Source organism: Aspergillus pseudodeflectus, assembly GCF_044049435.1.
Source record: "Aspergillus pseudodeflectus strain CBS 756.74 chromosome Unknown BJX68scaffold_34, whole genome shotgun sequence".
NCBI classification, from domain to species: Eukaryota; Fungi; Ascomycota; class Eurotiomycetes; order Eurotiales; family Aspergillaceae; genus Aspergillus; species Aspergillus pseudodeflectus.
Genome location: NW_027263810.1, coordinates 51,715 through 78,990, shown reverse-complemented (window position 1 = coordinate 78,990; position 27,276 = coordinate 51,715). Strand labels below are relative to the sequence as shown.

Below are 27,276 nucleotides of genomic sequence, written 5' to 3'. Positions count from 1 at the left end.
CTCGATACGGTACGGAAAAGATACTTATCAAAGTCCGCAAACGGCAACGGGTAGTAACTAGTTTCAAACAATAATAATTCCCCAGCCAAGTCAATTTTCCCCGTTTTTTCTGCAGACAATAAAAGAATGCGCTGCTACTGGTGATCGAATATCTACTGATATTAACCTAAGCCCAAAGCGATGACCGAGGTCTCTTCTTAGCGGCGCTTGATGAGCCACATGATTCCGCCGCATGGTAGATAATCGCGCAATACATGTAATCGCAATACCAGGCTCATGTTTCAATGTTTCCTGCATCTTAAGATTCCCAACCACTCAATTTCTGCGCCGCAAAAGCTTCCTTCGTCGGAGTACACCTGGAACTCTCCCGCGCAGCTTTCTCAGTCGCGCATAAAAGAGCTTTGTCTGCTTCCAGCTGTAAGCCGCGGATTTAGTTCCGGCTTCGCATTGTCATGCGTGCACAACATATCTGTAAGATACTATAAGATCAGAGCACAACCAGAGGTTGGTGGTCACTTCCGGGCCCGAGTTGGCAGCAGAGCGAAGCTTTTTACCAACCCGGTTGAACAATAACGAGCATCTTCACTGGTCTTTGGGGCCATGGCTTGCCGAAGTCGGCTCGTAGCTCCGGGGTTCCCCTAGTGTCACCGATAGTTGCGATCACGAGTCGCCAAGAAAGTATGTTGATAGACTCCAGTTGCTCAATCAAGAAAACATTGGGTCGTCGAAATCGCTATCCTCTATGATTATCTCCATTTTGTCGACCTTGTATTCCAGCTGTGTGGTATCATTGGCGTCGATTTGCGAGCCAGAATCAAGGACTCTGTCCCAATAGTCGTCCAGGGAATCTGTATCTGAATCGTGCCTCTCAGAAGCGGGAAGTGCCGCAGTCGTGGGCTCTTCAACGACAGCTGTCGCTCCGGTTTTCTGTTTAGAGGAGCTTCGACTCTTCTTTTCACTTCGTTTCTGCATATCCTGCATTATCTCTTTCTCTCGGGTTCTGATGCTCAGCTCGCGCATCATCAGCTGCCATTGAACGGTCTGCGAGCACGCAGGACACTCCACAGTCAGTGGCACCAAGCTGTCAGGATCGCTAGTAGTACTCGAATGCGTTGATGAGCAGAGGATGTGGGTAGTACAATTGCAGCTCGCGTGTGGGCAGACAACAACCAGTTCTTGCCCTTGAAACTGGGATCCGCATATGTTGCACTGCGACCCTTCAAGGTCGCTCAATAGAGATGTCGCCTTTTCTAGGTAACCCTGAATATGTGTGTAGTTAGGCTTGATGTCCTTGACACTGCCAAATTTCACCTGACTCCCCGAGTCGACCGATAGATCCACGCAATTTCCGTCCAGAATGGTTTTGATATGCGTTGGAATTGTTCCATCCACACGGTCACACCAGACTCTCCAGGCCTGCGCAACATCCGCGGCGAAGAATCGTACGGCAAGAGGCCACTTGCCAAAGTAGGCTGAGCGCAGTAGAAGATGCAGATCTTCTAGATGGGCCTTCATCGACATTCGAGTACGGCGAGCAGGTGGTTTCCTCTTCTTCTTCGGTTTCTCATCGGCACCTTGAGATTCATCCTGCGCCTTTGTTCTGGTCTTGCGTTTTGTTGCGGTCTTTGGCTTCCCTTTTTTCGTCGCCTTCTTAGCGTCTTTGGCACCTTCTTGGCCCTCCTGTTCCTCTTCGTCATCTTCCAGATCCGGTCCAATATGGCGAGTAGCGGCAGGGTGCTGCCATGCCCATCTATAAGACTTAGCGAGCGAGCCGGTATCAGGTATCATGGACTCACTCAAACTGTAAAGCCGCAATACGACTTGGAAAGCCCTCTACAAACATGACCATCTCCCATGGCCGTCTGTTGTCATTTGCCGTCCTTTTAGCTCCACCCTTGGAAAGCCCATTATGTTGAGAGAGACGGCGAGCAGGGTCCGGAGTTGACCCAACGTACCATGTCTGCGTCTTACAGCCAGTGCCAGTCGACCGAAGCAAGTAACAACAGTAGAATGCTGGGATACTCTTGGGCCTTTCGTCGGCCACAGTGGCAACAAGTTTCTTGGACTTTTTAGGCATTGAGAGTACGCCGGGGTATTTCAGCGTATCAGTTCTGAATCATCAGACGATCCTACTTGATCGACATTTCAAGTACTGCGACACAAGCGATAAATGTATTGAACGTTGCTTGGTATGTCGATGTCCTCGTTGTTTGCGCCTCAGGCAAGCGGAATATATATTTCGTCACCGGGGCAATCACGTGCCGCTCAAGACCAGCAACGAGATGAGCTTGAGATGAATGGTATGAGAGATAGAGAGCTGCTGCCGAGTGTTATATACTACTTTTCACTTTAAAATGATATTTGAAGCTTCTTTTATGTACATGGGCAATGAGGCTCAACAAGAAACCACGTGATTCCGTCCAAAGTGGGAAAGCGCTATAGCTGCTCTTTTCTGTTCAACGTCAGTCAAATCTCGAATCTTTTGTCCTTGAGTCCCTAGCAAACATATCTAGGCCAATCACCTGTCTAGTTGTGCTGGTTGGGTGTGATCGTCTCCGTCTATGATTTCTATGAATTGAACATGTTTGAGGCACAAAAATAATCCAAAACGCCCATGCCCATCCTTGGAACATGCATCTGCAGGGCGCTCTGAAGGCGGGTGGTATCTATATACTGAACGATCGAAGGCTGAGCTGGATGAATGGAGCTATTTGGTTCAAAATGTGTGTTTGGCACCACAAAGCCCTATCGATGTTTCATCTGATGGACAAAGCCGTCAACCTTCCTAGAGGGCCTGCGTGGCCCACGCGTGCAATGCACTCAATTGCGACCTTTGAGATATCATTCGATACTTGATCAAACGGTCTTCCGGCGTCGATCGTCTGGACTTCTGTCCCCTGCTGGAGGTCAAAGACGGTGTTGAACAACTCACGTACCCGTGATTGCATGGTCGCGTTCTCGTAGCGCTCTCCACCAAACCCACCACGTTTTGCAGCATCTTCGGGGGAAATACTGAGAAAAAGGCAAAGATCTGGCTGCGGTAATCCGAGTTCAGGCGACCATGCCCACTCCAGTGACAGCGCCGGATTGGCCTTTGCGGCCGAATATACCGCGCCAGAATATGAATAACGGTCGATAATCACACTGGTCCCACTGGCAATATCTGCTTCAATGCTCTGCGCGAGCTCCCATCGGTTTGCGGAAAATAGAAGATGGATCGAGTGGTCATCCAACTGTGACTGACCTCGTAGATAGCCATCAATCATCTTTCCTATCGATGTAGTTCGGTCTGGTAATGCCGAGGTTGTCAACCTGTGTAATTACGAGCCAGTATGGGGGTTCGAGCGCTACCTGGAAACCGGATGTATTTGACCGAATGCCCTTCCCGCTGTAAGAAGTTGCGAAGAGCTTCACATTGGCTGGATTTGCCTGCTCGATCAAGGCCTTCGACGACAATGAGTGCCCCGCGGCCCCCGCGCGTCGCGCTCGTGGTCATGCTGCAAAGAGACGAGCTTCGGCCTATAAATTGTAACCGAGTAAGGCCCGACGTGCTACTCGGAGCTCTAGAAGTGGCTTCGGATTGCGGAGAACCTGTGATTCGGTAAATTGCGGTAGATATGGTTGTGGTGAGGAGTCTAGAACGCGCAGTTGGGCAGACGCGGAGAAATCGAGAAGCGGAGCCAGAGCGATAACAAAGTTTCTTTTTTGGCACCACAACAGCCATTTCTCCAGACACAACCCCTCGATTGCTGATTTCCATTAACGATCGCCATGGTATCAGACAATAATTCTCAACCGTCGCCGAGTGAGATGTTCAATTTTAGCCTTCTGGGCTCTGCAGCTGCTGTCCTTGCCCCGCGGCTCGGAAGACTGTCGATTGCTGGCCGGAAGCCGATCTCAACGCCAAACTATGTCCCACTGACATCGCGAGGGGCGGTTCCTCACTTGTCGCACGATGTGATGCGAGATAACACTTCGATTGGAAGTCTGTTCATTGGCCTGGAAGATTGTACGTACGGAGCTCAAGCCAAAGAAAGGGATTGCATGACGCTGACAACAAATGCCCACTGGGGCTCAGATATCAGTCTTGGAGAAAGAGTATAGCACCAAAAAGTCCTCGATACCTATCCCGATATATGCAGTCCCAACGAAACCACATGAGTCGGCGCTGCGCAAATTCAACTGCCTTCCCGATGACCTCCTGTTAATTCTCGGTGCACGTCGCGAGCCTCCGATTCCCTGCGCTCCGTCGAATACACCAAACTCAATCGCCATTCTCACATCCGTGGGCTTTGCACAGCTAGAGGAGACGAAATATGTCGAAGCAGTCCAGAGGCTCAGCCCGGATATTGTAATCGGGCTGTCGGACTTGACGATAGGTCAGACCCCGGGTCTCAAACGACGGGCGAAGATGGTCGACCGGACACACGCGTTCACCATGCATGGGACCGAGGCACTCCTTGGATCTCATCTTTCTGAGCATAGCCGATCGAACGCTGCCTATTTCGCGCCGATACTCCCGCTAGAAAACACGGAGCAGCAGATTTACCTGGAAGATCTGGAGGCGGATCTCAGACCCTTCATCTCCGGCCTCGCCCTGTACGAGCCGGCATCACTATCAATCGTGCCCGAAGAACTAGGTGACCTCCCTCGTCTCCTTTTCAGCGGACCAACCACTCCCCACGACATCCTCCGTGAGGTGTCCCTCGGCGCAGACCTTCTCACGATTCCCTTCCTAAGCATCGCCTCGGACTCCGGACTGGCCTTGAACTTCGTCTTCCCATCCCCGCCCCAAACCAGCGAGGACTCCGGCCCCTCCTCCGACCCTCTCCCACTCGCCGAGGACCTCTGGTCAACCTCATATACGACAGACACAGCCTCCTTAGCTGAATCATGTAACTGCTACACGTGCCAAAAGCACCACCGCGCCTACATCCACCACCTTCTCTCCGCCAAAGAAATGCTCGCCTGGACACTCTTCCAGATCCACAACCACCACGTCATGGACCAATTCTTCGCCGCGATTCGTGATAGCATTGAAAGCGGTACATTCGAAGCAGACGTCCAGACGTTCCAGAAGACATACGCCCCGGAATTTCCTCAAGCCACAGGCTCAGGACCTAGGTACGTTTACCCCTCCATATATCCACCACACCGCCACCACGCACACGTTTGTACTAACAAACGTACCACAGACTCCGCGGCTACCAGCTCCCAGCCTCAGGCCCCTCGCAGCCACGACGATATCCACCGGCCTACGGCAAACTGGAGCTCGCGGCTGAGAAATTCGCCCAGGCTGAGTCGTCGGTTCCGACCCCTGATACAGGCGCTGAGGGACTTGAGGAGCATGGTTTTGCTGAGAAGGTTCGGATAGAGTGAACCGAGCTATATAGATTCATTCAATTTAGCAAGCATAAGAAATAAATGTTGTGCTAGTATACCACGTTGGCACTTGAACGTAAATGACTATGCGATGGTCCGCTCATACTTAGGAGATTCAGTCTGAACTCCTTAACCCAACCTGTTGAATAGTTCATGATACTTCAGAAGTAGTCTACCTTCTACGGCCCGAAAAATCTGCCATGTAGAGAGATGTAGCAAAGAAGCAAGCATTCAATCGTAAGTAAACTCAAAACTAAGCAAAACACGAACCTCGACTTCTATCAAACCCCATCCGACATGCCATGTTGAATTTATGTACAGTAAGTTGAAAGCACCATAGGTAGCAAATAGAAAGGAATAGCAATCCGCTGAGATGAGCTGCAGCCAGCTAAGCGAGATACAACTAGTAAATGATCTGCTCGGTGATATCCGAGCACCAGGCCATCCTCCAGCCACTTGCAGGAATCAAGTAAAGGTGAGTACAAGGGTAGTCAGCGTCTAGCACTCAGCCAGAACCCTCCACATCCACTTCTTCTCATCCTCCTCCTCCTTGGACCCATTCTCCGTGCCGGCCCCGAAATTCTGCGCAACAACACAGACAAGCCAGACGTCGTTCTTGGTCTTCTCGAGGAACCGCTCCGTCGCCGAATTGCGAGGGTAGATCCGGCGCCACTCGTCCCAGATCCTATACGCCTCGTCGCCCCAGGCGCGGAAACTGACTTCCTCGATGATGGTGGGTGTGATGATCTCCTTACCGCGGAAGACGCCCCACGTGACGGCGTTGACGTTGTTGGGGTTCATCTCGATGGGATCTGCATCGGCGGTTTGCGCGGGGAGCGAGGACTCAAAGTCGCCGCGGGCGTTGACGGCGAACCAGGCGAGTTTCTCGTGGCCGTGTTTCTGGAGGGTGGGCTTGAGGGTGTTGGTGAAGTCGGAGGTGGGGCAGAAGAACTCAACGAAGGGCTTTTGGAAGACGAAGCCTTCGCCTGGCGGGCCCCAGCCGAAAATCGGGTCGTCGCTGCGGACGCCGTTGACGGCGGGTTGGGAGGCGAGAGTCCACCAGCCCTTGCCATCGATGAGCTTGAGGAGTTCAGGGCGGATGGTTTCTGTTTCGGCGTTTAGGCCGCTGGTGTTTTCTTCTGCGCCGCCTTCGGACCAGGGGACCATGTAGAGGTCCCCGGAGACGTGGCGGCGGAAGAGCGTGCTGATGTCGGAGGGGGTGACTGGGTAGCCCCAGATACGGTGGGCGACGGAGGGGGCAACGTGCAGAGAAGGACCATAGCCGTCAATCTCACCAAAGGCGGGTGAGCGAGCGTCTCCCCAACGGCCGTTCGGGAAATCGTCCCAGGTGGCTTCGCGGCCTAGGGCGCCGAGGCCTTCGGAGATCTGAAGGGTTGTGTTGCGGTCGGGCGGTTGCGCGGGCATTCCGGCGCTGGCAGCGGTGGCTTCATGCGTCATGGAGTCCCTGGAGCCTGGTTCTGAAATCTTGTCGACGATGACGCGGTTGTGAGGGATTGAGCTGATGGATGAAGCGCGCCGCCTGGATGTGGCCTTCTTGGCTGCTTCAACGGTAAGGAAGGAGACGTCTTCGGTGACGGCTACTGCTTCCTCGTCTGGGTAGTCGGGAATGAGCTTGCATCGCTCGAGAATGAATGATACCGTCTTTTCCAGGTTGAGTGTATAGAAGTGGAAACCACGGAAACCGGAGGTGGGGAGTTTTCTGATGCCATCGACAAGCTCAGCAATAATATCCACACCAAGGCGCTTCACCGAATCGTCATCATGCTTGACTTCTTCCAGTTTTGCAAGAATCCGGGGAGGGATCTTGACGTGGCTGAGCTTCGTTACTCTCGTCAAGATCTTGTAGCTGTGAATGGGCATAAGACCCGGGATAATGGGAATCGTTTTGAAGGCGCCAGATTCATGGTTGCGCAGCATGTTCTCGAACCTAGTGTACGCATCGATATCGTATGTCAACTGGGTCATGATGAAGTCGGCACCGGCCTGCGTCTTCTCGACCAACCAGGGTAGATCAACTTTCGGGTCCTGGACATCCTGGAACGAATCTGCGGGATGACCTTCTGGGTAGGCTGCAACACCAAGACAAAAGTAATCGCCATACTTTTTCCGGATATACCGCACCAGATCCACAGCAAAGGTAAAGTCCTTGTTGCTGTCATCCTCGCCGAGCATGTTGTACTCTTCACTCCGCGGAGGATCACCACGCAGCGCCAGGATGTTTCTGATTCCAAGCACCTTTGCTTCCTCCAGCGCCTGATCCACCAGGGCGCGACTCATATTTGTGCATGTCAAGTGTAAGCATGTCGTCAGCTGTAGTTGTCTCTGGCATATCTCCGCCAACTCCAGGGACCTGGCCGCTGTGCTTCCACCAGCACCCCAAGTGACCGTAACAAAGAGTGGGCGCAGCGCCTGCGCCATACGCTCCAAACGGGCCTGCAAATTGGCAAATCCCTGTATGCGCGGCCACCGTTAGCTTTTCCCTCAATATCAGAGGCAAAATGGCCGAATGCGGGGAGGGGTGAGCCCCACCATTTGAGTCTTCGGAGGGAAGAACTCGAGAGAGAAGTAATTAGCATCTGGCGGCAAGGCCGCGATTTTGTCTGTGATCTTCTCCATGATTGGAGATGTTCTTTCGCACAGCAGGTATTGCAGAGAGGAGAGTTGGAGTGTGAGGAAGAAAAATGACGACAAACTGGCTCGGGGAGGACTTTGAGGGGCGGACTTGGTGGGTTTTCCGCTCCTGTTCTCGGAGGCGTGTTCGAACCACACTGCACTCGGTTTTTTTGCTTTTTTCTCAAATGGGTTGACCTCGTGGAGGCTTTCGTTTCTTAAAGCTTGGAACCTTTTTTTCAAGCTTTCCCGCCAGTCGCCCACACTCTGCTCATATCGCGGCATCTGTTCCGGCGAATGAATTTGACATTGGTCGGTTCCTCCCTGTCCCGCTGCCTCCGAGTCTCCTCCGCACAGCCGACATGCCGTCTATCGCTGACGAGCGCTGCCGAATGTCAGACCGGCACCACCTCAGACTCGCGATCCTCCCTCCTTAAGGCTCCTCTATAGGCCGGGCTTATCGGTTGAGTAACGTGAGTTGATGGAGTAGCATCCGTTGCAAACTCTCCAAACAGAACACGAACACTCCGAAGGCGCCCCATCATCAAGCTCGAGCTAGCGGAGCTGAAGAAGGCCGATCCTCTTGAAGATATCAACACTGAGCTCCTTTCTCTGCCTCACAAACAAACACAGTATTTGACTGCGCGAATTCGAAAAGATTCACCTTTAAAATGCCCACAAAAGCGGCACTGACAATCCCGCGCCAATTGCGCGCGCGCATCCCTTACTTCAAGTCCTCCCGCCGAAACCTCACAACACCACCAAATCCTTCTCCCGCAACTGCTCCCAAAGACGCCAAAATTCAATCGCGCCTCCGCCGCTTCAACGACCGTCTCCCCTCCTTCCTGCGTGCCTACACCACGCCCCTCCTCGGCGCCCCAGCAACACACATAACATCCTTCCTGATTCTGCACGAAATCACGGCTGTCGTGCCACTGTTCGGACTCGTCGCGGCGTTCCACTACGGGAACTGGTTGCCGGATTTCTCGACGTATAGTGGGTTTGAGGAGGGGACGAGGCGATTTACGAGGTGGTTGAGGAAGAAGGGGTGGGTTGGGGAGGATGTTGAGGTTGAGGATGTTGCGGGGGGTTTAGCAACTACGGAGGGAGCTGTGGAGGAGGGTACGGGGGAGAAGAAGGGCGTGCGGCTGGTGTTGGAGTTTGCGACTGCGTATGCGGTCACGAAGGCCTTGTTACCCGTTAGGATTATGGGGAGCGTTTGGGCGACGCCGTGGTTTGCGAGGGTTGTAATTGCGCCGGTTGGGAGCGGCGTCAGGCGTTTGTTTCGGAGGTGAATAGACCAGATGGTTTTACACGAACGCCGGACTACCGATCTACATGATACACATAGACTGTATATAGGCCATAGAGCGCTGTTCCTGAAAGTTTTTATTCGAGTGTATAAATTCTATATCTCATCGCACCGTCCCGTCTCTGGTCCTCTACATGCACAGCAAAGAACGCAGATGCCTAGGAGTCAAGCTATGAGCGAATCTATTCCTTCTCGTAGATCCAGCCGAAAGCGTTGAGCTTGTAGTTCTGGACCTCCTCGGGGGTGAACCAGAGGGCAATCTCCTTCTTGGCGTTCTCGACGCTGTCGGAGCCGTGGCAGACGTTGCGGCCGACATCGATGGCGAAGTCACCACGGATGGTGCCGGGGGCGGAGGCAAGGGGGTTGGTGGCACCGAGGATGGCTGTTGTATGTTAATTATGGGAACGTACGACGAATGTGTGGGCAACTTACTGCGGCCGGTCTTGACGGCATCACGGCCCTCCCAGACCATGGCGACGATGGGGCCGCTGAGCATGTCTAACTAGTGTAAGCACAATCGCTATAGCGAAAAGTTTTGCGCGTCAGACTTACAGGTGACGAGACCAGGGAAGAAGGGCTTCTCCTTGAGGTCGGCGTAGTGCTGCTCGAGGAGAGCACGGGGAGGGGAGGTGAGCTTCATGGCAGCGAGCTTGAAGCTGGTATACGTTAGTTCTGCTGTCGGCCTGATTTGGAATCATATGGTACTCACCCACGGTTCTCGAAGCGAGAGATGATGGGGCCAACGAGTCCACGCTGTATAGATCGTCAGTCGATGGTCGTCATTCGGGATGCAGTTCAGTGCAATTGATGTGTTCAATTGGTGAGTATACATGACTGCTCAATGCGTACCTGGACACCGTCGGGCTTGATGGCGATGAAACTACGGTGAGTTAGCTTGGCCAGCGATGAGGGGTAAAACAACATCCAGAAATCCGGTGAATAAGGGAGCCGGGGGTGGAATTGTATGGTGAAGAGTGATGGGAATAAACTTACGTCTGCTCGTTAGACATTTTGAAGGTATTAGAGAGATCGAAGACAGGAAGTAATGGATGCGATAAAGAAAGAAGGGAAGAAGCGGAAGCTGGCGTTGAGCTGGGAAAATCTTCCTCTTATTCCACTTCTAAACGCCAGTGTGGGGCCGCGCAAAGTCGAGGAGTCTCAAGAGGGGCTGTGGTGGTGCATGCCTGAGCGCCTTGCGGCCTGAGTGGTCAGGAGTCAAGCTCACTGTGGCCTGAATGATGAGGTGTCTAACCCCAGTCGCCGAGAACAGTCTAGCCTGACTGGGAGCTCCGCCCGCAGTTGATGAGGCCAGCCTGGAAGGACTCCAACTGAGTGACAAACTGCTTTTCACAACGGTGTTGACCCAGCTCTGGTAGATGCGGTCAGGACACCTTATTACAATTGTTACCGTCGGAGGTTGAGCATCTCTGATTGCACATATTGCCTCAACCAAGATGGCACGGAGCCGGCTGTCCAGCTGGACCCTGCTATTTACTCTAGCAGTACTGTTTGGATGTTTCATCATACCTGGAGGTGCGTTTGCTTGAGGCACCTTAGTATTGGATGAAGCTAGAATTGAATATCTGACACATTCGCTCTAGCTACCGTGAAACACGAAAACTTCAAAAAATGCGCTCAATCTGGTTTCTGTAAGCGCAACAGAGCGCTCGCCGATGATGTCTCCGCAAAGGGCTCCTCCTTTAGCTCGCCGTACGAGCTCGACGCTACCGATCTTCATTTCGAAAACGGCCAATTGACAGGAACCATCCTGAAGACCGTCTCCCACGACCAAAAAGTGAAGCTGCCTATCCTTATCTCCTTCCTCGAATCCGGAGTCGCGCGAGTTACTGTCGATGAAGCGAAGCGCATGACCGGAGACATTGAGATCCGACACGGAAGCCAAGCACGCAAAGAACGGTATAACGATGCGGAGTCGTGGGTCATTGTTGGTGGGACGGACCTCAGCAAATCGGCTACGCTTAGCACCGAAGCTCAGGATGGCTTTACCACGGTTCTGTATGGACCTGATAACGCCTACCAAGCTGTTATTCGTCACGCGCCTTTCTCAGTGGAATTCCAAAGAGATGGACAGACTCATGTGCAGCTGAACAACAAGGGATACCTCAACATGGAGCACTGGAGGCGCAAGGTGGAGGCTGTGGAAGGTGAGCAGGAAGTTCTCGGTGTCCAGGAAGATGAGAGCACATGGTGGGAAGAGACCTTCGGCGGAAACACGGACACAAAGCCTAGAGGGCCTGAGAGTGTGGGATTGGACATTACCTTCTCTGGCTACAACCATGTGTTTGGTATTCCAGAGCACGCGGATTCCATGTCGCTACGGGGAACACGGTAAGCCGCTTTCTTGTAATATGACGTGACTCAACTGACAATATTCAGAGGAGGCAATGGTAACCACGAGGAGCCTTACCGTCTGTACAACGCAGACGTGTTCGAATACGAACTCAACAGTCCCATGACTCTGTACGGCTCGATTCCCCTGATGCAAGCGCACCGCGAGGACTCGACTGTTGGTGTGTTCTGGCTTAACGCTGCGGAAACATGGATCGACATTGTCAAGTCAAAGACCGAGACTCAGACCCATTGGTTTTCCGAGGCTGGCCAGCTTGATGTGTTTGTCTTCTTGGGGCCGTCACCTAGCGACATCAGCAAAAAGTATGGCGAGCTCACCGGATACACTCAACTGCCCCAGCAGTTTGCGATCGCTTACCACCAGTGCCGCTGGAACTATGTCACTGATGAGGACGTCAAGGAGGTCGACCGTAATTTCGACAAGTATCAGATCCCGTACGATGTCATTTGGCTGGACATCGAGTACCTCGACGACCGCAAGTACTTTACTTGGGACCCTCTGACCTTCCCTAACCCAATTGGCATGGAGGAGCAGTTGGACGAGTCTGAGCGCAAGCTGGTGGTTATCATTGACCCGCACATCAAGAACCAAGACAAGTTTGACATTTCCAAAGAGCTAAAGAGCAAAGACTTGGCTGTGAAGAACAAGGACGGAAACATCTACGAGGGTTGGTGCTGGCCGGGCTCTTCCAACTGGATTGACTGCTTCAACCCCGCAGCCATCAAGTGGTGGATTAGCCTCTTTAAATATGACAGATTCAAGGGAACCCTCCCGAATGTCTTTATCTGGAACGATATGAACGAGCCTTCGGTCTTCAACGGACCGGAAACCACCATGCCGAAGGACAACCTGCACCACGGTAACTGGGAGCATCGTGACATTCACAACGTTAACGGCATTACCTTTGTCAATGCCACGTACCAGGCGCTGCTGGAGCGCAAGAAGGGTGAGGTTCGCAGGCCGTTCGTCCTGACCCGGTCCTTTTTTGCTGGTGCTCAGCGCACGTCTGCCATGTGGACCGGAGACAATCAGGCTACCTGGGAGCATCTGGCGGCGTCTCTTCCCATGGTCCTTAACAACGGTATCTCTGGCTACCCATTCGCTGGTGCTGACGTTGGCGGCTTCTTCCATAACCCGAGCAAGGAGCTGCTGACCCGGTGGTACCAAACCGGCATTTGGTATCCATTCTTCCGTGCCCACGCCCATATCGATACTCGTCGCCGAGAGCCGTACCTGATCCAGGAGCCGTTCCGATCTATCATTACAGAGGCAATCCGCATGCGTTACCAGCTGCTACCTGCCTGGTACACTGCCTTCCACGAAGCCTCGGTGAATGGGACTCCAATTGTGAGACCTCAGTTCTACGTGCACCCCACTGATGCCGCCGGTTTCGACATTGACGACCAGCTCTACCTTGGATCCACTGGTATCCTTGCGAAACCAGTTGTCTCGGAGGAAGCAACGACTGCCGACATTTATATTGCCGACGACGAAAAGTACTTTGACTATTACGACTATACCGTCTACCAAGGAGCTGGAAAGAGACACTCTGTTCCCGCTCCAATGGAGAAGGTGCCTGTCCTCATGCAGGGTGGACACGTCATTCCCCGAAAGGACCGACCCCGCCGTAGCAGCAGTCTGATGAAGCACGACCCGTATACTCTGGTTGTTGTCCTCGACAAGAATGGACAGGCCGAGGGCACGCTGTATGTTGACGACGGCGAAACCTTTGACTACCAGCGCGGAGGATACCTCCACCGACGCTTCCACTTTGACGGCTCTTCGCTAGTATCTGAGGACATTGCGACTCACGGCTCTCAAACATCCGCGTACCTCAAGACCATTGCCAGCGTCCGCGTTGAAAGGGTTGTTGTTATCGACGCTCCAAAGGAGTGGCAAGACAGGACTACGGTGACCGTGATTGAGGACGGGGCCAAGGCATCGACATCGGCGTCGCTAGAGTACCACGCTCATGATGTCGGCAAAGCTCCGTACGCGGTGGTGAAGAACCCGAATGTGGGCATCTCCAAGGCCTGGCGGATCGAATTTTAATGTAGCCTCTTGGACGATTGGGTAGATTATAGATAGATGCATCTTGCATGTTACCTGTCAATGAGAGAACGAATATAAGGTTGAGCTCCTCACACGACCTTTGACCCTTTTTTTGCAGGAACCAAGCCTATCGAGATTAGCGCACGCTAGCGGCCGATTGCAGCACGAATCGGGGCAAGTGAGGCCAATGAAAGGCTTGTTTTTGGTGGGGATCAACGCTGGGTCAGCGGCTGACTCAGCGGCGCGCAAAAAAGAAAGCAGCTCACGCTCGCCAGCACGTTTGCGGACGATTACTTCTTACGTCTTACTTTCAGGAGTTGAGCTCGAGACAAGATCACAATCGCTGGTTTTGTCTCTGATCTTGTTGTTTCTCCGATCCGTTTGGTCCCGCGCCTTCAGCTTCGATCCCGTCTCCGTCCTCCGTCGCCGCCGACGTCCCCTGAGCCTCACGACCAGTCGAACCGCGCTTACTCTTGATTCACGACTTGACCGACACCAACGCGATGTATATCGTGTCACAGCTCCTCGAATATGGAGCTCCAATCTTGTGCGTGCCTCCTGCGATAAATAACTACATCGCAAACCGTGCTGACATCGTCCCGGAATAGCCTCGTCACGTCCCCCTTGACCTCGTACACGGACCAAATCCTCAGTATACACCGGAGCAGGAGCTCGGCCGGATTCTCGCTCGATATTCCGCTGATTATGCTCATTGCGTCGATTCTAAAGTGAGCCGCTCGGTCAAGGCGCCCGGCCAATGCTGACATCGCAGGGTCTTTTACTGGTTCGGCGACTACTACTCCGTCGCGCTCCTGGCGCAAGCCGTTATCATGATCGGAGTTCAGCTCGTGCTGTTGAAAGTTGCCTTGGACAACCGACCGGCTCCGGGACACAAGAGCGGGGTTGAACATATCCCCTTCAGCGATGCGAATGGAGACAGGGGATTCGCGAGGCCGTACGATTTCTGGCAGTGGAAGAATGCGAAGCCGTACGTTCACCCTCCAAACCTTCTGCCAGTGCTGACAGTTGTAGATATTGGATGTTCCTGGCTTACTTCACCGGCGCCCTTGCCTTCATCCACATCTGCCTTCCCCCGATCTCCAACAGTACATTCTACATTGAACTCCTCGGATACGTCGGCCTCGCCGTCGAAGCGATCCTCCCTCTGCCGCAGGTCATCGCCAACCACCGCTCCCGCTCGTGCAAGGGCTTCCGCCTGTCCGTCGCAGCAGCCTGGATCCTCGGTGACGTGATGAAGCTGAGCTACTTTTTCACCAGCGAGGATGGCATTCCCTGGGCGTTCCGGCTGTGTGCGATGTTCCAGTGTGTCTGCGACGCCTACCTCTGCGTGCAGTTCTGGATGTACAACCAGGGGAGTTTCCGGCCGGGAAGCGCGCAGGAACGGCTGGAGAAGGAGATTCCGCTCGAGGAGAAGGATATCCGAATGACTTGATGAACTAACCTATACTAATTGGCATGGATGGTATGGCATTGCATTGCGCGAAGCATGTAGACGGCTGGCGATAGATTTCTTCTACTTCTTATAGTACTTGACTTTATATAGTATATGCGTTGCTTCAAGCCCATGTGCCGAGCCGGCGTGGACTGTGGGAGTGCCCCGCGCGGCGGTTTGACCCCACCAGAAAATCATGGATGACGACGAAGCTGTACTATTAATCACGCCTACTACCAATAATACACTGATGAACTTGACTCTCCCTACACCCATCAATTGATCTGAATCCTCGATCTTATCGCCACCATGCCTGAGAAACCAACCCTCCGCATCGGCTACGTGCCAGGTCAGTCACCCCTCCCCTCGTCTCAACCCGTCCCATAGCAACACTCCAACAACCTTAACCCCCTCTCAATCCCTTCCCAAGACAAAAGCTAACAAAAGAATACCAGAACACTACCTAGCCCCCCTCCACCTCTCCCTCCGCAGCCTAACCTACACCTCCCCCACCTTCCCCTACACCCTCGAACCAGTCGCCTTCCCCTCCGGGACCGGCCACATGATCACCTCGCTACGCGCCGGCGAAATCGACCTCGCAATCGGGCTCACAGAAGGCTGGGTCGCCGGGATAGCAGGCAAATCCGCGCCCACCACAGAATCCGAAGCCGGATACAAGATCGTGGGTCATTGGGTCGACACCCCGCTCCGCTGGGCGATTGTGACGGGTCGTGATCGCAGCGACTTGAAGGGTGTGGATGATTTGCGCGGTGGGAAGGTTGGAGTCTCGAGGTTGGGTAGCGGGTCGCATGTTATGTCGTTTGTGCTTGCTGATGAGCAGAAGTGGGAGGGCGTCGGTGGGGGGTTGGAGCCGGTTATCCTGGGACCGTTTGGGTCGTTGAAGGAGGGCGTCACGGGCACGAGCGCGGGGCAAACGTCCGAGCAGGGCAAAGCGGATTTCTTCATGTGGGAGCACTTCACGACGAAACCTTCCTTCACGGGTGAGGCTGCGCCGCTAAAGAAGATCGGGGAGATCTTCACACCGTGGCCGTCGTGGATGGTCGTTGCGTCGACTTCTGCCTTCCCGAACCCGGAGTCTGATGACCGGCTGGACAAGTTATTCGCGTTGCTGGATGAGGGAATCAAGGCGTTCCAGGGTGACCATGAGGGTGTGGTTAAGATGCTCGGGACTGGCGAGTTCGGCTGCCATTACTCTGCTGAGGATGGGGCCGAGTGGATTCGGGATGTGAGGTTCTCCGAGGGGACGAGGGGGGTTAGTGGGGACGTGCTTGGGGGTGTCGTGGATGTTTTGAAGGGAGCGGGGGTTATTGGGGAGGGTGTTGATAGGGATGAGGCTGTCAAGAGGGTTACGGGGATTAGTAGGTGAGTGGTTTATAGGCGATGCCTGTATGGGGCAGGATCTACGGATATCTGGCGCATTGGCGCACTGTCTAGTGTCCAGCCTCTTCGAAATGAGTAAGAAAAAGGCAATGTTCCAAACATGGAGTACTATACTATAGCAGCCGCCTCGCACTGAGCCGTGGGGTCTGAACCAGGCGCTCGATCTCCGTTTACATATCATACCTAGTAGCGCGAGGATTTGGCATCAGCCCAAGCTCCTGGAGGGCTACGTATATCTGCACACCCTTTATACTCTTCTATTTTATGCCAGAGCTGGTTATCGCGGCCAACACCTCATCCCCAGCGGACATTAATCATCCCTGCAAAGCCAAGTGAAAGTCAGTATCAAGTCCTACCTCGTGGAAGCATGAAGGAGGACAAGTATAGCTTGATACGAGATGTATCCACCAAAGTTAATCTCGTTTTCAGGAACTTCGTTGCTATGCTTTTCTCAGTCTGAGTATTAATCTGCGTCCATAAATCCTCACTATGAACTTGAATTATGCTCAATTATTTGTCCATTAATTATATCCGAGTGCAATAATAGCTCAAGGCTTAACCGCCTCCCAAATCCTCTCCAACCCATCCCCGATCGCCCGCTCAGCCTCCTTCTGCAATGCCCGTGCCGAGATAGAACGCTTCGCGATCTTCGCAGCCATGTCTTCGCGCGCAAGCTCGACTATACATACCACAGTATTAGCAAAGTTCTCTCAAAAACATCCAACGTTGAACGCCAGAAAAGTGCAAGGAAAGGTCAGAACTTACCATGCCCGAAAACCGCCGCGCGCTTCCCACTAAACATCGCATGCGGCACATTCGTGCTCCCATCACTATTACAATCCCCGATTGCAAAGACGCCCGCCAGACTCGTGCGCATCCCCGAGTAACTGCTCGTGTCGATCTTCCCGTCGTCCGTCATGACGAGGTCCAGATCATAGGGTAGAGACGAGCGCTGCGCCGTCCCGAAATTCGTCAGGAACGCATTCCGAATCACGGGCTCGCCCTCAGTGAAATCCACACGGAAGATATCGAGCTGTTGATCGTGCGCTTCGTTTTGCACCTCGCCGCCATCCTGCAGACGGGTGAAGGATGCGATGGTCCGGTTCTCAATGCGGACGTTATACGCTGCGATCTGTGCGCGCCAGTCCGGGTACTGAGTTTCCAACACACCGACGGTCTCATCGGTATACGTCCCGTTGACAAACGCAATGATATCGGTATTCAGCGTCGCGACCTCGAGCAAACTCGAAACAATATGATCCAGCGACCCCAGTATCCCAAAGGGCTGGTCGCGGTGCTCGTACCCGTCGCACCAGGGACACCAGAAGATGCCCTTGCCAAAGCCCTCGACGAGGCCCGGGGTTGAGGGGAGGACGTCGATAAGCCCTGTTGCGAGGATGACTTTGCGCGCGGTATATGCTGTGCCCGTGCTGTCTGTTGCGCGGAAGAGGGTCGTGTAGTTGTTGGCGCTGTCAGTGATTTCCAGCGGGGTGATGGATGCTATGGCGTTGTCGATGAAGGTTGCGGTGCTGTAGTTGGAGATTTGAGATCGGGCGGCGGCGCGGAAGAGGGCCGGGGGTGTTCCTGTTCTTTATAATTAGACTTTCTGGGTTTGGAGTAGATGTGTACGAGGCATGGAGGGAGGATACCATCATTCCCAATAACATCATGCATCTCCCGCGTTGGATCATTACGGTACTGGTGCGAGTCAAAGAGCGCAGCTGTCCGACGCACACGAGACAGACCACTTAGGGCACTCAGCCCTGCAGGTCCACCACCGACGACAATGACATCAAAGTCCGTCTTGGGGACTGTGGCGGACAATGCACCCGTTAGGGCTAGAGAGAGGGGGAGGAAGACCTTGGGGAGGATCATGGCGGCGACTCTGTGCAACTGCTGGGATAGTCAGCAAAAGCAGAGACTCGATTGCAGTGCGATCGGTGGACTGCTTTATACGTATCCATAGTCCTCAGATCAGATTGGAAAGTACGGCTTGGCCTTGCTGGGCGGCTGCAGAAGTGGGAGATGATGAACGGTGAGAGGCATGGGAACAAGCAGCTGGCGGTGATCAACGTAATAGTTCATGCGGGATGACCTCGATGGCCGGTTCTGGCTTTTGCCTCTGCATAAAATCAAGTTACACGATCGCGGAAAGTTTGTCCACGCCGTTGCATGTTGAACTCTAACCCTAACGTAACCTATTCTCTCCTCCACAAATCAGCACCAACCCACGAAAAACATATTATAAACACATATATAAAGAATATGAGCCCCATATCCGTACGGAGTAGTACAAGAAAATAGAATCGAGAATTAAATGAGTACAAATCAAATCATCCTGCATGTCTTGCAGATCAAATCTCAATCCAGGGCAGATCGGCATCCGACTCCATGAACGAAGGAAGCAGATTCAACAGGGGCAGATCGGCGCTCTGATCGCCCCACTCATCTTGGTTCTCCTGCAGCTCTCCCGCTTGTGGTGCCACGGGGCTTGCAGTTGCATCTGTGCCCGAGGTTGTGCCCTGCTGTTGTGTGACTGACGGGGATGCCGAGGGTTGCTGGGCTTGGGATTCGGGTTGAGTTTGAACTGGAGTTGACGTCGTCTCTGCAGGGCGAGCAGATCCAGAAGCAGAGGAATCCTCAACCCCGAGAACCGGAATCTCTTCTTCTCCCTGCTTCGGGCCCTGCACCGTGCTTGTCCCACGCAACGCCCCCTTAATACCACTCAAAAACCCCGGATTCCCATACGCCTGACTAACATCCCACATCATGACCCCTCCAAAGCTCTCAAACTTCTTCGAGTACTGAATCACGGGCGTCAATGAGGAAATAGGCAAGTACCCAGTACCCGCAGCCCCCGTGTTCGCAGGAACCCCCAGGTACACCTTGACATCCGGGTTCTTGCTTTCGGTCAAAGCCCACTTGTCCCAGGTCTCGAAGTTGAAGTTGCCCACACTTCCCGGAATGTACGAGTTCACGCCACAGTAGTTATTGTAAAACTGCACCCAGACCGCATCGATCGTCGCGCTCGCGTCTGTATTCAGGATATCCCTATCCGCGGCGTCGGGGAAAGGGCATTGCGGCGCCGCAGTCAAGAAGTACTTCCTCTGGCTCTTCACTGTATCAGCATCGGCCAGCGCCCTCAATCGTTTGGCAAACGGCGCCATATTCGTGACGGCGGCCTCGAAATCGAAATCGAAGCCGTCGAGGACGGCGGTTCCGAAGGGGCGGAGCGCTTGCACGGCTTGTTCGCGGCCCGCGCTGGCTATTCCGCTTGTTCGACCGGTTGTTGTTGTCGCAGGAGGACCAAATGTTGCCCACAGCAGGTCGGCGCCTGATTCTGCGGCGGCTTGCGAGGTGAAGCCGCCTTCGGTGTAGGTTGCGCCGCCGATGGAGAGGAGGATTGTTTTGTTCTTTGACTGGCAGGTTGTTATGTCCGTGCTGAGATAGCCTTGATTAGTATATTTATAATGGCTGGTTGGTTATGGGTATGGTAGACGGGATATATAGGGTAGGGTATATGGAAGAGCGGAATGGATGACGCACCCAATCTCAGGACAATTCTTCAGATTTGTCCCAGCAAACGTCACGCACTTCTCGCTCGATGTTGCGAAATCGATCTCTGGGGCGCCGCCGGGGCCGTTGATTGTCATTAGGAAGGCGAGGATGATGACCTGGTCTTTGTTAGTCCTATAGTTCCTCAAGCAATAGCACAAAGTGTGAGTCAGGCTTGACAAGGTAGACGCACATCAATGTTTGGATCTAGAACGCGTATTAGCACCTCTCTTTAGTCTATATGCCTGGGAAGGGTGTGAGCTCACCATCACAATAATACCCTAACCGCTGCTGTGCGAGGGTCCCCGTACCGCGGAAGGAGTTTTGGCCTATCTTGGTGGATCAACGTATACTCGACAGGAGTATAGAAAGAAATAGTATGGCAGCACTCACCCCAGTAAACAGTCACCGTCGAGTTCGAGGTTAGATCCAGGCCGCCGTATACACCCTGCAGCGCGGCGAATGCGCCGAAGAGGCCGAGAGAACGTCTCAGGAAGGACATTTTGTTTTCCGGCTCCGTTGTCGGATCCTTTTTTAACAAACTTACCTATATCCGACAGAGCTTCAGACCGGGATCGAGACCGAGACGAGACCGAAGGGCGAGAAAGAGACGAGAGAAACAAGAATCGACTCAACATCAAGACGACGGTGGGTGCCTTTTCTAAAGAGCGAAATGTTTTGATCACGCATTCCGGACGCAAGCCCGGGACTGTCAGATCCCGTTATGGAGTGTATGGAATCTCGAGCAATTTGATGTAGGACCATGAGTGGTGGGATTCCTGCTAAGGCATTCCAGCATTCCGCGTACCTGAGCGGTTGTCGGGGCTCGCCGGCTCGGCGAGGGGACTGGGTTGGGATAGCGATGGAGACCGGGATCGAGGCCCTGAGGAATGTCAACATTCCGGGCAGCAACGAGGGCCAGAGAGCTGGAGGAAGTGGGATGGGCAGGATGTCAGTAGCCCTAATGGGTGCTGCCGAGCAGGTATAGACGTCCAGTGCGGACGTGAGAAACGCAACCATTTGATTAGCTAGTGATATCACTATGAAACGTGGAGTGTATTACTATCCACGATCTCAAACCATGACAAAAAACAGAAAGACGTATTCTTCCACTTAGACACCATAAACCACCGCTCTTCTCCTCACACAGGTGCCCGCCAAGAGTAATCATGGCTAACCTACTCAACCTCCTCCTCCTCCTCCTTACTCGCAGCAAGGAAGAACTTGCCCCTCGGCTGTCCAGGCTGATCATACTCAACCGTAAGCCTCGACAGGTGGCCCAACAAATTCTCAATCTTGAGATCTCCTTTGTCCCTCTTCGCCCTACCCAGATTCTCCAACCACTTGAACTTGTTCAGCATAAAGTAGACGAGCGCAATGACAATCTCCACGCCCAGAGAGAAACCCCACACGCGGACGACAGTCACGATATCCGTCCAGCCGTTGGTAGTTTCGACGAACGAGGTCGCCGGGTTCGTCGGCATGGTCTCGTTGCTGAACCAGCCGAAGAGGCAGAAGATTGTCGCGAGGATATCGACGCCAAGAATTGCGGTGACGAGGTGGATTGATGGCCAGGTATCCATCCCACGCGTTACAAAGATGAGCCAGTTTTCTGTCAGCGCGACTTCGAGGAACAGGACTTCTTGGATCGAGCCCCAGTTTTGGATAATGCCGCCGCTGGGCAGGAACATTGAGCCGCGGACGACCCAGGTGCCGAGGGCTAGGAGGATGCCTAGCAGAACTGAAATGAACCAGATCTTTGGGAGCTGCCATTCTACTGGCCGGAGCTCAAATGAGGCATTGTCGTAGGCAACTGCAACAGTTGCAAGGTCGGCAAAGAGTGCGAGGAAAACGATAAGCTCGACGCGGATGCTTTCGTTGATGATGATCATTGAGGTCACGAGATAGATTTCCAGGTGCAGGCAGAGGGCAATTCGATACTGAATGTATGCTTTCATTCGGTGGAAAATCTGTCGTGCCATTTTAATCGAGTCGATGATTGTTGACAAGCCGGGCTCCAAGAAGACAATGTCCGCGGCTGATTGCGCTGCTTCGGAAGCTCCTTCAACTGCAATACCACAGTCTGCCCTCTTCAACGATGGTGCATCGTTCACGCCATCACCGGTCATTGCAGTGAGATGGCCTCGCTCCTGCAGCATCTGAACGACCTGATATTTATGTTCCGGAAAGACTTCTGCAAAGCCGTCTGCCTTCTCGACCAAGTCAAGAGCCATTGCTCCGCTCAGGCCACCATGAATCAGCTTGTCAGAGTTGTACACTTTCGTCCCCAAAGCAAGCATCTTGCATGTCTCTTTTGCAATCGCTAGTGCATCACCTGTAAGCATTTTCACACTGATTCCCAAGTTCTGCGACTCGCGGATCGTGTGCGCTGTATCTTCGCGTGGAGGATCAAACATAGGCAGCATTCCCAGAAGCGTCCACGGTTCTCCTTCTCGCTGGACCGCAACGCCCAAGGACCGGAAGCCTCTGTGTGCAAACTCTTGTGCCTTAGCTTTGTAGAGATCAGCTGTTTCCTTGGAACATTCGGTGAGCTGGAGAACCGCTTTTGGCGCGCCTTTTGTGCATGTGTACCGGACACCATCGCAAGTGACCACTGACACGATCCGTTTCGATACGGGGTCGAATGGGGTGAATTTTTCGGTTACCCATCCTCTTCGGAGAATCTCGCGGGCACGGGGATAGGCCCGGAGTGTAAGGATGGTGACCTTATCAATGGGATCGAGAGAGTCAATATTATGCGAAGACGCAAGTGCAGCCACAGCGAAGAGCCAGTCGATGTCGACGCCTTCGGCCACATACGGATCGCGGATGCTCAGTTTGTTCGCGGTCAGCGTGCCGGTTTTGTCGGAACACAAGATATCAACGCCCTGAACAGTCAGCACTGGTTAACCTGAATCTGGCAGAACGTACAGCAAGAGATTCGATTGCAGTAAGCTTCTGCACGATTGCCTTTTTCTTTGCCAGATACGCTGCTCCAACGGCCATTGTAGTTGTCGTAACGACAGGGAGACCGACAGGAACACCGATGATCAGCAAAGATAGTGTGTAATGCAAGAGGGTCTGCTGGCGCGGAGAGGCAATAGGAAGATGGCGGAAGAAACCACCAATCCAGGCAGCCAGGATCCAGGCCATAACAAGGATCAAGAGGGATGAGCCAATGCTATCCATGACCTTTTCAAAATGCCCTGCTCCTTGTGCAGCCTGCACCATACTAGCCGTGCGGCCGACAAACGAGTACTTTGCAGTAGTCTGGACGATAGCATAGGCCTTGCCGCGCTTGCAGCCTGTCGTGTAGTAGATCATTCCGCCCATATATCGATCCACGGCAAGCGATTCGCCTGTGATTGCAGAGTGATCGCAAGCTAGAATCGGATATCCCCGCTTTCTGGCTGGCACTTTCCGCTCGGTCTCTTTCTCTTTGCCTTCTGCTTCCCCTTCGTCCTCAATGTCGGATTCAGAGGTGCTGCTGAGATCGCCATGCTCGAGCAAATACTTGTACTCCTCGAAACCGTTGGGGTCTTTGTAGTCGCAAACGACCTTGGCGTCGGCCGGAACGACCTGACCGTCTGAAACGATAATCTGATGTTCTTAGTACGGAAATGGAATTGGGAGCGGCAGACATACCACGTCTCCAGGCACAAGCTCTCGAGCCAGAATCTCCTGTTCTTGCCCATCACGAACAACGTGCGCTTTCATTGCAATATCTCCTTTCAGACTGGCAACAACGTCGGCAGCTTGCTTCTCTTGATACCAACCAACGGCGGCGTTCAAGCATAGAATTCCGATGATGACACCAAAGTCAACCCAATCTTCCAAACCCGCGGCGAGAAGAACAGCAAGCTCCATGACTATACTCGTTAGACATGCCTAAAAAGGTAGCACTGAGAGTACATACCATATAGAATTGGTCCCCGGAAGTACGACAAGATCTTCGCTATTGGATTCTCCTTCTCAGAAACCAGCTCGTTCCACCCTGACCGTCGGCGTCTGATAGGCACCTCAGAGCTAGGCAAGCCCTGCCTGATGTCCGTGATAAGCCACTCATCAGGGAACTTGCCAGGCTCCTTCTCCTGGACCTGGCGGCGAACTTTGCGCTTCTTCCACGGCGCATACCAGACTCGCTTCTCTTCCACATTTTCCTCCCCTTCTTCCTCGCCCCGTTCGCGGTACGTGGAAATGTACTTGACGAGCTTGCCGTATTCGTCGAGGTTCGACCAGTCTTCCTTTGTCGACGCGCGAGAAACACGTCTCGAGGCCCGTCTCTCACCTGCTCGCTCGCTCTTATCGCCGCGTTCCGTATCGCCTCGCTCACCAGAGAAGGAGATTCGTCCTGGGGCACCCGGTGCGGCAGCTGCTCCCCCTTGGGCCTTTTTGGAATCGCCAGAGGCGCCGGCGGGCTCGGACATGTTGGCGAATACTGATTTTCTGCGGGAGAATTGATGTCTTCCCTGTGCTTTCGAGAGTCAACACCGAATAGCCGCGGGCAGGAAGTATCTTCATGAAGAGAGAGAAAACCAGACCGGTGAGCCGGAATCCCTCATCTCGGCCCTTTCGATCCGGGCTGTGACGTAGTTGAGTCGACTAAACTTCCGGGAGAGCGTATGATACTTGCATTGAGTTCGCGGCCGCGAAGACGTCGAGGACAAAGCCGACTCGCGTGTAGGGCAAAGAGTCCATGGTCAGTCTGACGTTGACACAATGACTGGTGTTTTCGGAGGTCTTGACGTATAAGACGCCGATATCCGACACGTCCACGAGGAAGTGTGAAACAATTTTCCTGATTCGGTGGATGAAAGCCCGGGCCAGGTGTTGCTGTGAAAGCTAATTCATTTGTGAGACGCTCATGAGCTTATCCGAATGCAGGAGTGGTCCAGTACCGTGGAACATATTGACTTTCCCAAGGAACAACCAGACGAGTAAAAGAGCTGGATAGAGATCTCCGAACTGTCATTGCAGAAAGAGAATAGATCCATTGTTGCTCGTGGAACTCTTCCGGTGGTTCCGATGGTGAGATCGAATGCGACGTTGAACGGGCTGGACGTAACAGAACCATCACAGAACAACGCAAACGTGCCGCTTAATCTATTTTCATCAGTCTTACATCAATATATAATGATAGTTATCAAGCCCATGTAGGTTTACTGATGAAAAGCGGAGGGAGAAGTTGTTGGGAAGATGGAAGCGCGTGTGTGGACAAAGAAAAGGTTTCGCGGTTGGAATTTTGACTTTTGATGCCGTCACCACCACCACTCGTCAAGTCTACCACAAACAGCAATAGCAAGTTTCCTGGGTGAAGAATAACAGTCTGGCAAAGTATTTTTAGCCACCCAATACACTGCTAGGTGGTAAAAATGTAGTAACCACCCATATATTGACGACGAGCGACTAAGATACATAGTTCCCATCTCGTCTCACTCCAAATGGACAAGACATACAAAGATGGTAGCCTGGGACATTCAGTTAATCTTACAAGACAAACAAGGGGCCAGATCTCTTTATAAACAGTTTATGAGGGAACGGCAGAGAGATTTCCGTACCGAGGTTTGGATGGTGTTGGTCGAGGCTAGGAAGAGGATGCGCGGACCCCCTACTACTCGGCTCCAAGCTCCAGGCCACCCCTCCCTCCCAAGGAGGAGCTAGGTAGTAAGAATCTACCCTCACCGCAGCCTGAATCTTGCAGAGCATAAGAAGCGTATTGCCCGCATAATAGAGGCTAGTCCGCACTTGCCAAAGGACTTGCTGAATGTCCACCGTGGTACAGGGCCGGCCTTTTCTACCTCGCTTTGCTAGTCGCGTGCGCTCCCGTCGTTGCCCGCGGTATACCCAGCCACGTAGTCCAACGATTGGCTCTCAGAGACATTCTTGGCGTCCTGCCCGATCAGCTCGCCTTCGTAGTCGCACTGTCCCTGGGCGATGGATGGGATGGGGATGTCCTTGCCGTGGTCGGCCACGGAGGGCTTGGTTTGGTGAAGATGGTGGGACACGCTGGTGGGGAGCAGCCGGTCTCGAGGACTATCCCGTTGCAGAAAGAGGATTCTCCCCTTCCAGGACGCGGACCCTTAGTTTTCAAGCATCGGCCAGCTCATTGAGGTTGTTGAGTTCTAAGGGGCTGGCGAGAATAGGTTCTCCATACTGGACATCCTGGCTGCCCCGTGGCACAAAGCACACGAGCCGATCCCAGGCAGGGCGAAGCAGGCCACGCAAGCACTGTCCGTCTGTGATCCCCCGGTACCCGAAGTCTTTTAACGCAGAAGCCCAGACTCGCTATACAACTGGGGACGGATGTTGCGTGGCACACTCAAACGAGCCCCGGGGGGTTCTGCAGCAACTCACTGGGCTGTTCGAGACAATTAGCTCCAAGTCTACCACCGTAGCAATGCTAGCATTTCATATCGCGATAAAGACATTTGTGGTTATGTGAGAGGAGCCTGACCATGCGTAATTGGGCCGAATTGACATGACAATAGTTAGGTTCGGTTCACATTCCACTGAAGAATGACACTGCCCCAGGGATTGGAGGAATACTGTGTATAGTAAGCAGGAATTATGGCGATGCCTCATTGAAACTGGATACTGGTGTTTTTATAGTACATGAATGAATCAAAGTATGCTGGATTTACAAGCTTCATTGCCTGATCTCTACGCTTGCCAGAACCATGAGACGAGCAAAATTAGTAGGTATGAATTCAATAATACTTTCCTAATATATCTAGCACAGCCACCTGGCATCTCCAGGCCACAAAATAATTAGGGCGCATGAACAGGGCACTGGCAAGTATCCCCGTGATGAACCGCCCGGCGAGCAGGGCGCCAAATGTCGGTGCAGGCGCACAGAGAAAGTTAAAGACCAAGTAGCTGGTAAAGGTCGTTAGGAATAGTAGCCCAAAAGGAATACCTCGATGACGAGTCCAGCCACATTGCTGGAGATAGTTTAGAGGGATCTTGAGCTACTATGCTTACTACTTTCCCCGGATCTTGGCCATCAACAGTCACCGGACCCTGAGTTTCATCGGGCCTTGGTCCCTGTTGGCACCTGACACCTTGATAGATGCGTTGGGAAGGAATGCGATATGCGTCCAGGTGCCACGTATGTCACCC

At 53.2% G+C, this 27,276-nt stretch overlaps 13 protein-coding genes across 13 annotated transcripts; 6 read left to right on the top strand and 7 right to left on the bottom strand.

The window, feature by feature from the left end:
* Nucleotides 1–59: 59 nt before the first annotated feature.
* BJX68DRAFT_128450 (uncharacterized protein) lies at nucleotides 60–639 on the top strand. The gene has a single exon (XM_071036248.1). It carries the CDS (start codon nucleotides 277–279, stop codon nucleotides 571–573), a length of 297 nt encoding a protein of 98 aa, XP_070896912.1. The 5' UTR covers nucleotides 60–276; the 3' UTR covers nucleotides 574–639.
* Nucleotides 60–2,191, bottom strand: BJX68DRAFT_241310 (structure-specific endonuclease subunit SLX1). The gene is made up of 2 exons (XM_071040818.1): nucleotides 1,797–2,191; nucleotides 60–1,750 (listed from the first exon to the last, which is right to left on the bottom strand). The coding sequence occupies exons 1-2, from the start codon at nucleotides 2,075–2,077 to the stop codon at nucleotides 706–708; spliced, it is 1,326 nt and encodes a 441-aa protein (XP_070896911.1). The 5' UTR covers nucleotides 2,078–2,191; the 3' UTR covers nucleotides 60–705.
* A 565-nt stretch (nucleotides 2,192–2,756) lies between these two features.
* Nucleotides 2,757–3,496, bottom strand: BJX68DRAFT_268843 (bifunctional thymidylate/uridylate kinase; the record flags this gene model as incomplete). Its single annotated transcript, XM_071046196.1, has 2 exons — nucleotides 2,757–3,289; nucleotides 3,352–3,496. 2 exons carry the CDS (start codon nucleotides 3,494–3,496, stop codon nucleotides 2,757–2,759), a joined length of 678 nt encoding a protein of 225 aa, XP_070896910.1.
* Nucleotides 3,497–3,771: 275 nt separating this feature from the next.
* On the top strand, nucleotides 3,772–5,452 carry BJX68DRAFT_277192 (tRNA-ribosyltransferase family protein; the record flags this gene model as incomplete). Its single annotated transcript, XM_071048280.1, has 3 exons — nucleotides 3,772–4,009; nucleotides 4,086–5,124; nucleotides 5,196–5,452. 3 exons carry the CDS (start codon nucleotides 3,772–3,774, stop codon nucleotides 5,377–5,379), a joined length of 1,461 nt encoding a protein of 486 aa, XP_070896909.1. The 3' UTR covers nucleotides 5,380–5,452.
* A 428-nt stretch (nucleotides 5,453–5,880) lies between these two features.
* Nucleotides 5,881–8,019, bottom strand: BJX68DRAFT_268841 (methylenetetrahydrofolate reductase (NAD(P)H) MET12; the record flags this gene model as incomplete). Its single annotated transcript, XM_071046195.1, has 2 exons — nucleotides 5,881–7,854; nucleotides 7,933–8,019. The coding sequence occupies 2 exons, from the start codon at nucleotides 8,017–8,019 to the stop codon at nucleotides 5,881–5,883; spliced, it is 2,061 nt and encodes a 686-aa protein (XP_070896908.1).
* Nucleotides 8,020–8,252: 233 nt separating this feature from the next.
* BJX68DRAFT_128432 (uncharacterized protein) lies at nucleotides 8,253–9,407 on the top strand. The gene has a single exon (XM_071036247.1). The coding sequence runs from the start codon at nucleotides 8,685–8,687 to the stop codon at nucleotides 9,306–9,308; it is 624 nt and encodes a 207-aa protein (XP_070896907.1). The 5' UTR covers nucleotides 8,253–8,684; the 3' UTR covers nucleotides 9,309–9,407.
* BJX68DRAFT_241304 (nucleoside-diphosphate kinase) lies at nucleotides 9,385–10,449 on the bottom strand. Its single transcript, XM_071040817.1, has 6 exons — nucleotides 10,319–10,449; nucleotides 10,175–10,205; nucleotides 10,035–10,078; nucleotides 9,878–9,981; nucleotides 9,758–9,823; nucleotides 9,385–9,707 (listed from the first exon to the last, which is right to left on the bottom strand). The coding sequence occupies exons 1-6, from the start codon at nucleotides 10,333–10,335 to the stop codon at nucleotides 9,508–9,510; spliced, it is 462 nt and encodes a 153-aa protein (XP_070896906.1). The 5' UTR covers nucleotides 10,336–10,449; the 3' UTR covers nucleotides 9,385–9,507.
* Nucleotides 10,450–10,637: 188 nt separating this feature from the next.
* On the top strand, nucleotides 10,638–13,846 carry BJX68DRAFT_128379 (glucan 1,3-alpha-glucosidase ROT2). The gene is made up of 3 exons (XM_071036246.1): nucleotides 10,638–10,858; nucleotides 10,927–11,674; nucleotides 11,723–13,846. Exons 1-3 carry the CDS (start codon nucleotides 10,780–10,782, stop codon nucleotides 13,746–13,748), a joined length of 2,853 nt encoding a protein of 950 aa, XP_070896905.1. The 5' UTR covers nucleotides 10,638–10,779; the 3' UTR covers nucleotides 13,749–13,846.
* A 191-nt stretch (nucleotides 13,847–14,037) lies between these two features.
* BJX68DRAFT_128365 (PQ-loop repeat-containing protein) lies at nucleotides 14,038–15,409 on the top strand. The gene is made up of 4 exons (XM_071036245.1): nucleotides 14,038–14,295; nucleotides 14,357–14,476; nucleotides 14,521–14,736; nucleotides 14,781–15,409. The coding sequence occupies exons 1-4, from the start codon at nucleotides 14,252–14,254 to the stop codon at nucleotides 15,199–15,201; spliced, it is 801 nt and encodes a 266-aa protein (XP_070896904.1). The 5' UTR covers nucleotides 14,038–14,251; the 3' UTR covers nucleotides 15,202–15,409.
* A 1-nt stretch (nucleotide 15,410) lies between these two features.
* On the top strand, nucleotides 15,411–16,871 carry BJX68DRAFT_277190 (uncharacterized protein). The gene is made up of 2 exons (XM_071048279.1): nucleotides 15,411–15,550; nucleotides 15,657–16,871. The coding sequence occupies exons 1-2, from the start codon at nucleotides 15,511–15,513 to the stop codon at nucleotides 16,586–16,588; spliced, it is 972 nt and encodes a 323-aa protein (XP_070896903.1). The 5' UTR covers nucleotides 15,411–15,510; the 3' UTR covers nucleotides 16,589–16,871.
* Nucleotides 16,872–17,150: 279 nt separating this feature from the next.
* Nucleotides 17,151–18,477, bottom strand: BJX68DRAFT_277187 (NAD(P)/FAD-dependent oxidoreductase; the record flags this gene model as incomplete). The annotated part of the gene is made up of 3 exons (XM_071048278.1): nucleotides 17,151–17,281; nucleotides 17,368–18,186; nucleotides 18,252–18,477. The coding sequence occupies 3 exons, from the start codon at nucleotides 18,475–18,477 to the stop codon at nucleotides 17,151–17,153; spliced, it is 1,176 nt and encodes a 391-aa protein (XP_070896902.1).
* A 479-nt stretch (nucleotides 18,478–18,956) lies between these two features.
* Nucleotides 18,957–20,659, bottom strand: BJX68DRAFT_268834 (glycoside hydrolase family 18 protein; the record flags this gene model as incomplete). The annotated part of the gene is made up of 5 exons (XM_071046194.1): nucleotides 18,957–20,043; nucleotides 20,149–20,276; nucleotides 20,351–20,364; nucleotides 20,424–20,486; nucleotides 20,551–20,659. 5 exons carry the CDS (start codon nucleotides 20,657–20,659, stop codon nucleotides 18,957–18,959), a joined length of 1,401 nt encoding a protein of 466 aa, XP_070896901.1.
* A 481-nt stretch (nucleotides 20,660–21,140) lies between these two features.
* On the bottom strand, nucleotides 21,141–24,810 carry BJX68DRAFT_277182 (putative plasma membrane H(+)ATPase). The gene is made up of 4 exons (XM_071048277.1): nucleotides 24,074–24,810; nucleotides 23,803–24,026; nucleotides 23,089–23,757; nucleotides 21,141–23,045 (listed from the first exon to the last, which is right to left on the bottom strand). The coding sequence occupies exons 1-4, from the start codon at nucleotides 24,582–24,584 to the stop codon at nucleotides 21,336–21,338; spliced, it is 3,114 nt and encodes a 1,037-aa protein (XP_070896900.1). The 5' UTR covers nucleotides 24,585–24,810; the 3' UTR covers nucleotides 21,141–21,335.
* Nucleotides 24,811–27,276: the final 2,466 nt, after the last annotated feature.

Coding starts and splice junctions, on each gene's coding strand:
- BJX68DRAFT_241310 (XM_071040818.1), bottom strand. CDS start 2,077: ATGCCTAAAAAGTCCAAGAAACTTGTTGCCACTGTGGCCGACGAAAGG. Junction 1,751..1,796: donor ATTGCGGCTTTACAGTTTGA/GTGAGTCCATGA, acceptor TAAGTCTTATAG/ATGGGCATGGCAGCACCCTG.
- BJX68DRAFT_128432 (XM_071036247.1), top strand. CDS start 8,685: ATGCCCACAAAAGCGGCACTGACAATCCCGCGCCAATTGCGCGCGCGC.
- BJX68DRAFT_241304 (XM_071040817.1), bottom strand. Junction 10,079..10,174: donor TCAAGCCCGACGGTGTCCAG/GTACGCATTGAG, acceptor CGATCTATACAG/CGTGGACTCGTTGGCCCCAT. Junction 9,824..9,877: donor CTTCCCTGGTCTCGTCACCT/GTAAGTCTGACG, acceptor TACACTAGTTAG/ACATGCTCAGCGGCCCCATC.
- BJX68DRAFT_277182 (XM_071048277.1), bottom strand. CDS start 24,584: ATGTCCGAGCCCGCCGGCGCCTCTGGCGATTCCAAAAAGGCCCAAGGG. Junction 23,758..23,802: donor AGCTTGTGCCTGGAGACGTG/GTATGTCTGCCG, acceptor TAAGAACATCAG/ATTATCGTTTCAGACGGTCA. Junction 23,046..23,088: donor CTGCAATCGAATCTCTTGCT/GTACGTTCTGCC, acceptor CTGACTGTTCAG/GGCGTTGATATCTTGTGTTC.
- BJX68DRAFT_128365 (XM_071036245.1), top strand. CDS start 14,252: ATGTATATCGTGTCACAGCTCCTCGAATATGGAGCTCCAATCTT. Junction 14,296..14,356: donor GAATATGGAGCTCCAATCTT/GTGCGTGCCTCC, acceptor GTCCCGGAATAG/CCTCGTCACGTCCCCCTTGA. Junction 14,737..14,780: donor CAGTGGAAGAATGCGAAGCC/GTACGTTCACCC, acceptor TGACAGTTGTAG/ATATTGGATGTTCCTGGCTT.
- BJX68DRAFT_277190 (XM_071048279.1), top strand. CDS start 15,511: ATGCCTGAGAAACCAACCCTCCGCATCGGCTACGTGCCAG. Junction 15,551..15,656: donor CCGCATCGGCTACGTGCCAG/GTCAGTCACCCC, acceptor AAAGAATACCAG/AACACTACCTAGCCCCCCTC.
- BJX68DRAFT_128450 (XM_071036248.1), top strand. CDS start 277: ATGTTTCAATGTTTCCTGCATCTTAAGATTCCCAACCACTCAATTTCT.
- BJX68DRAFT_128379 (XM_071036246.1), top strand. CDS start 10,780: ATGGCACGGAGCCGGCTGTCCAGCTGGACCCTGCTATTTACTCTAGCA. Junction 10,859..10,926: donor ATGTTTCATCATACCTGGAG/GTGCGTTTGCTT, acceptor CATTCGCTCTAG/CTACCGTGAAACACGAAAAC. Junction 11,675..11,722: donor ATGTCGCTACGGGGAACACG/GTAAGCCGCTTT, acceptor GACAATATTCAG/AGGAGGCAATGGTAACCACG.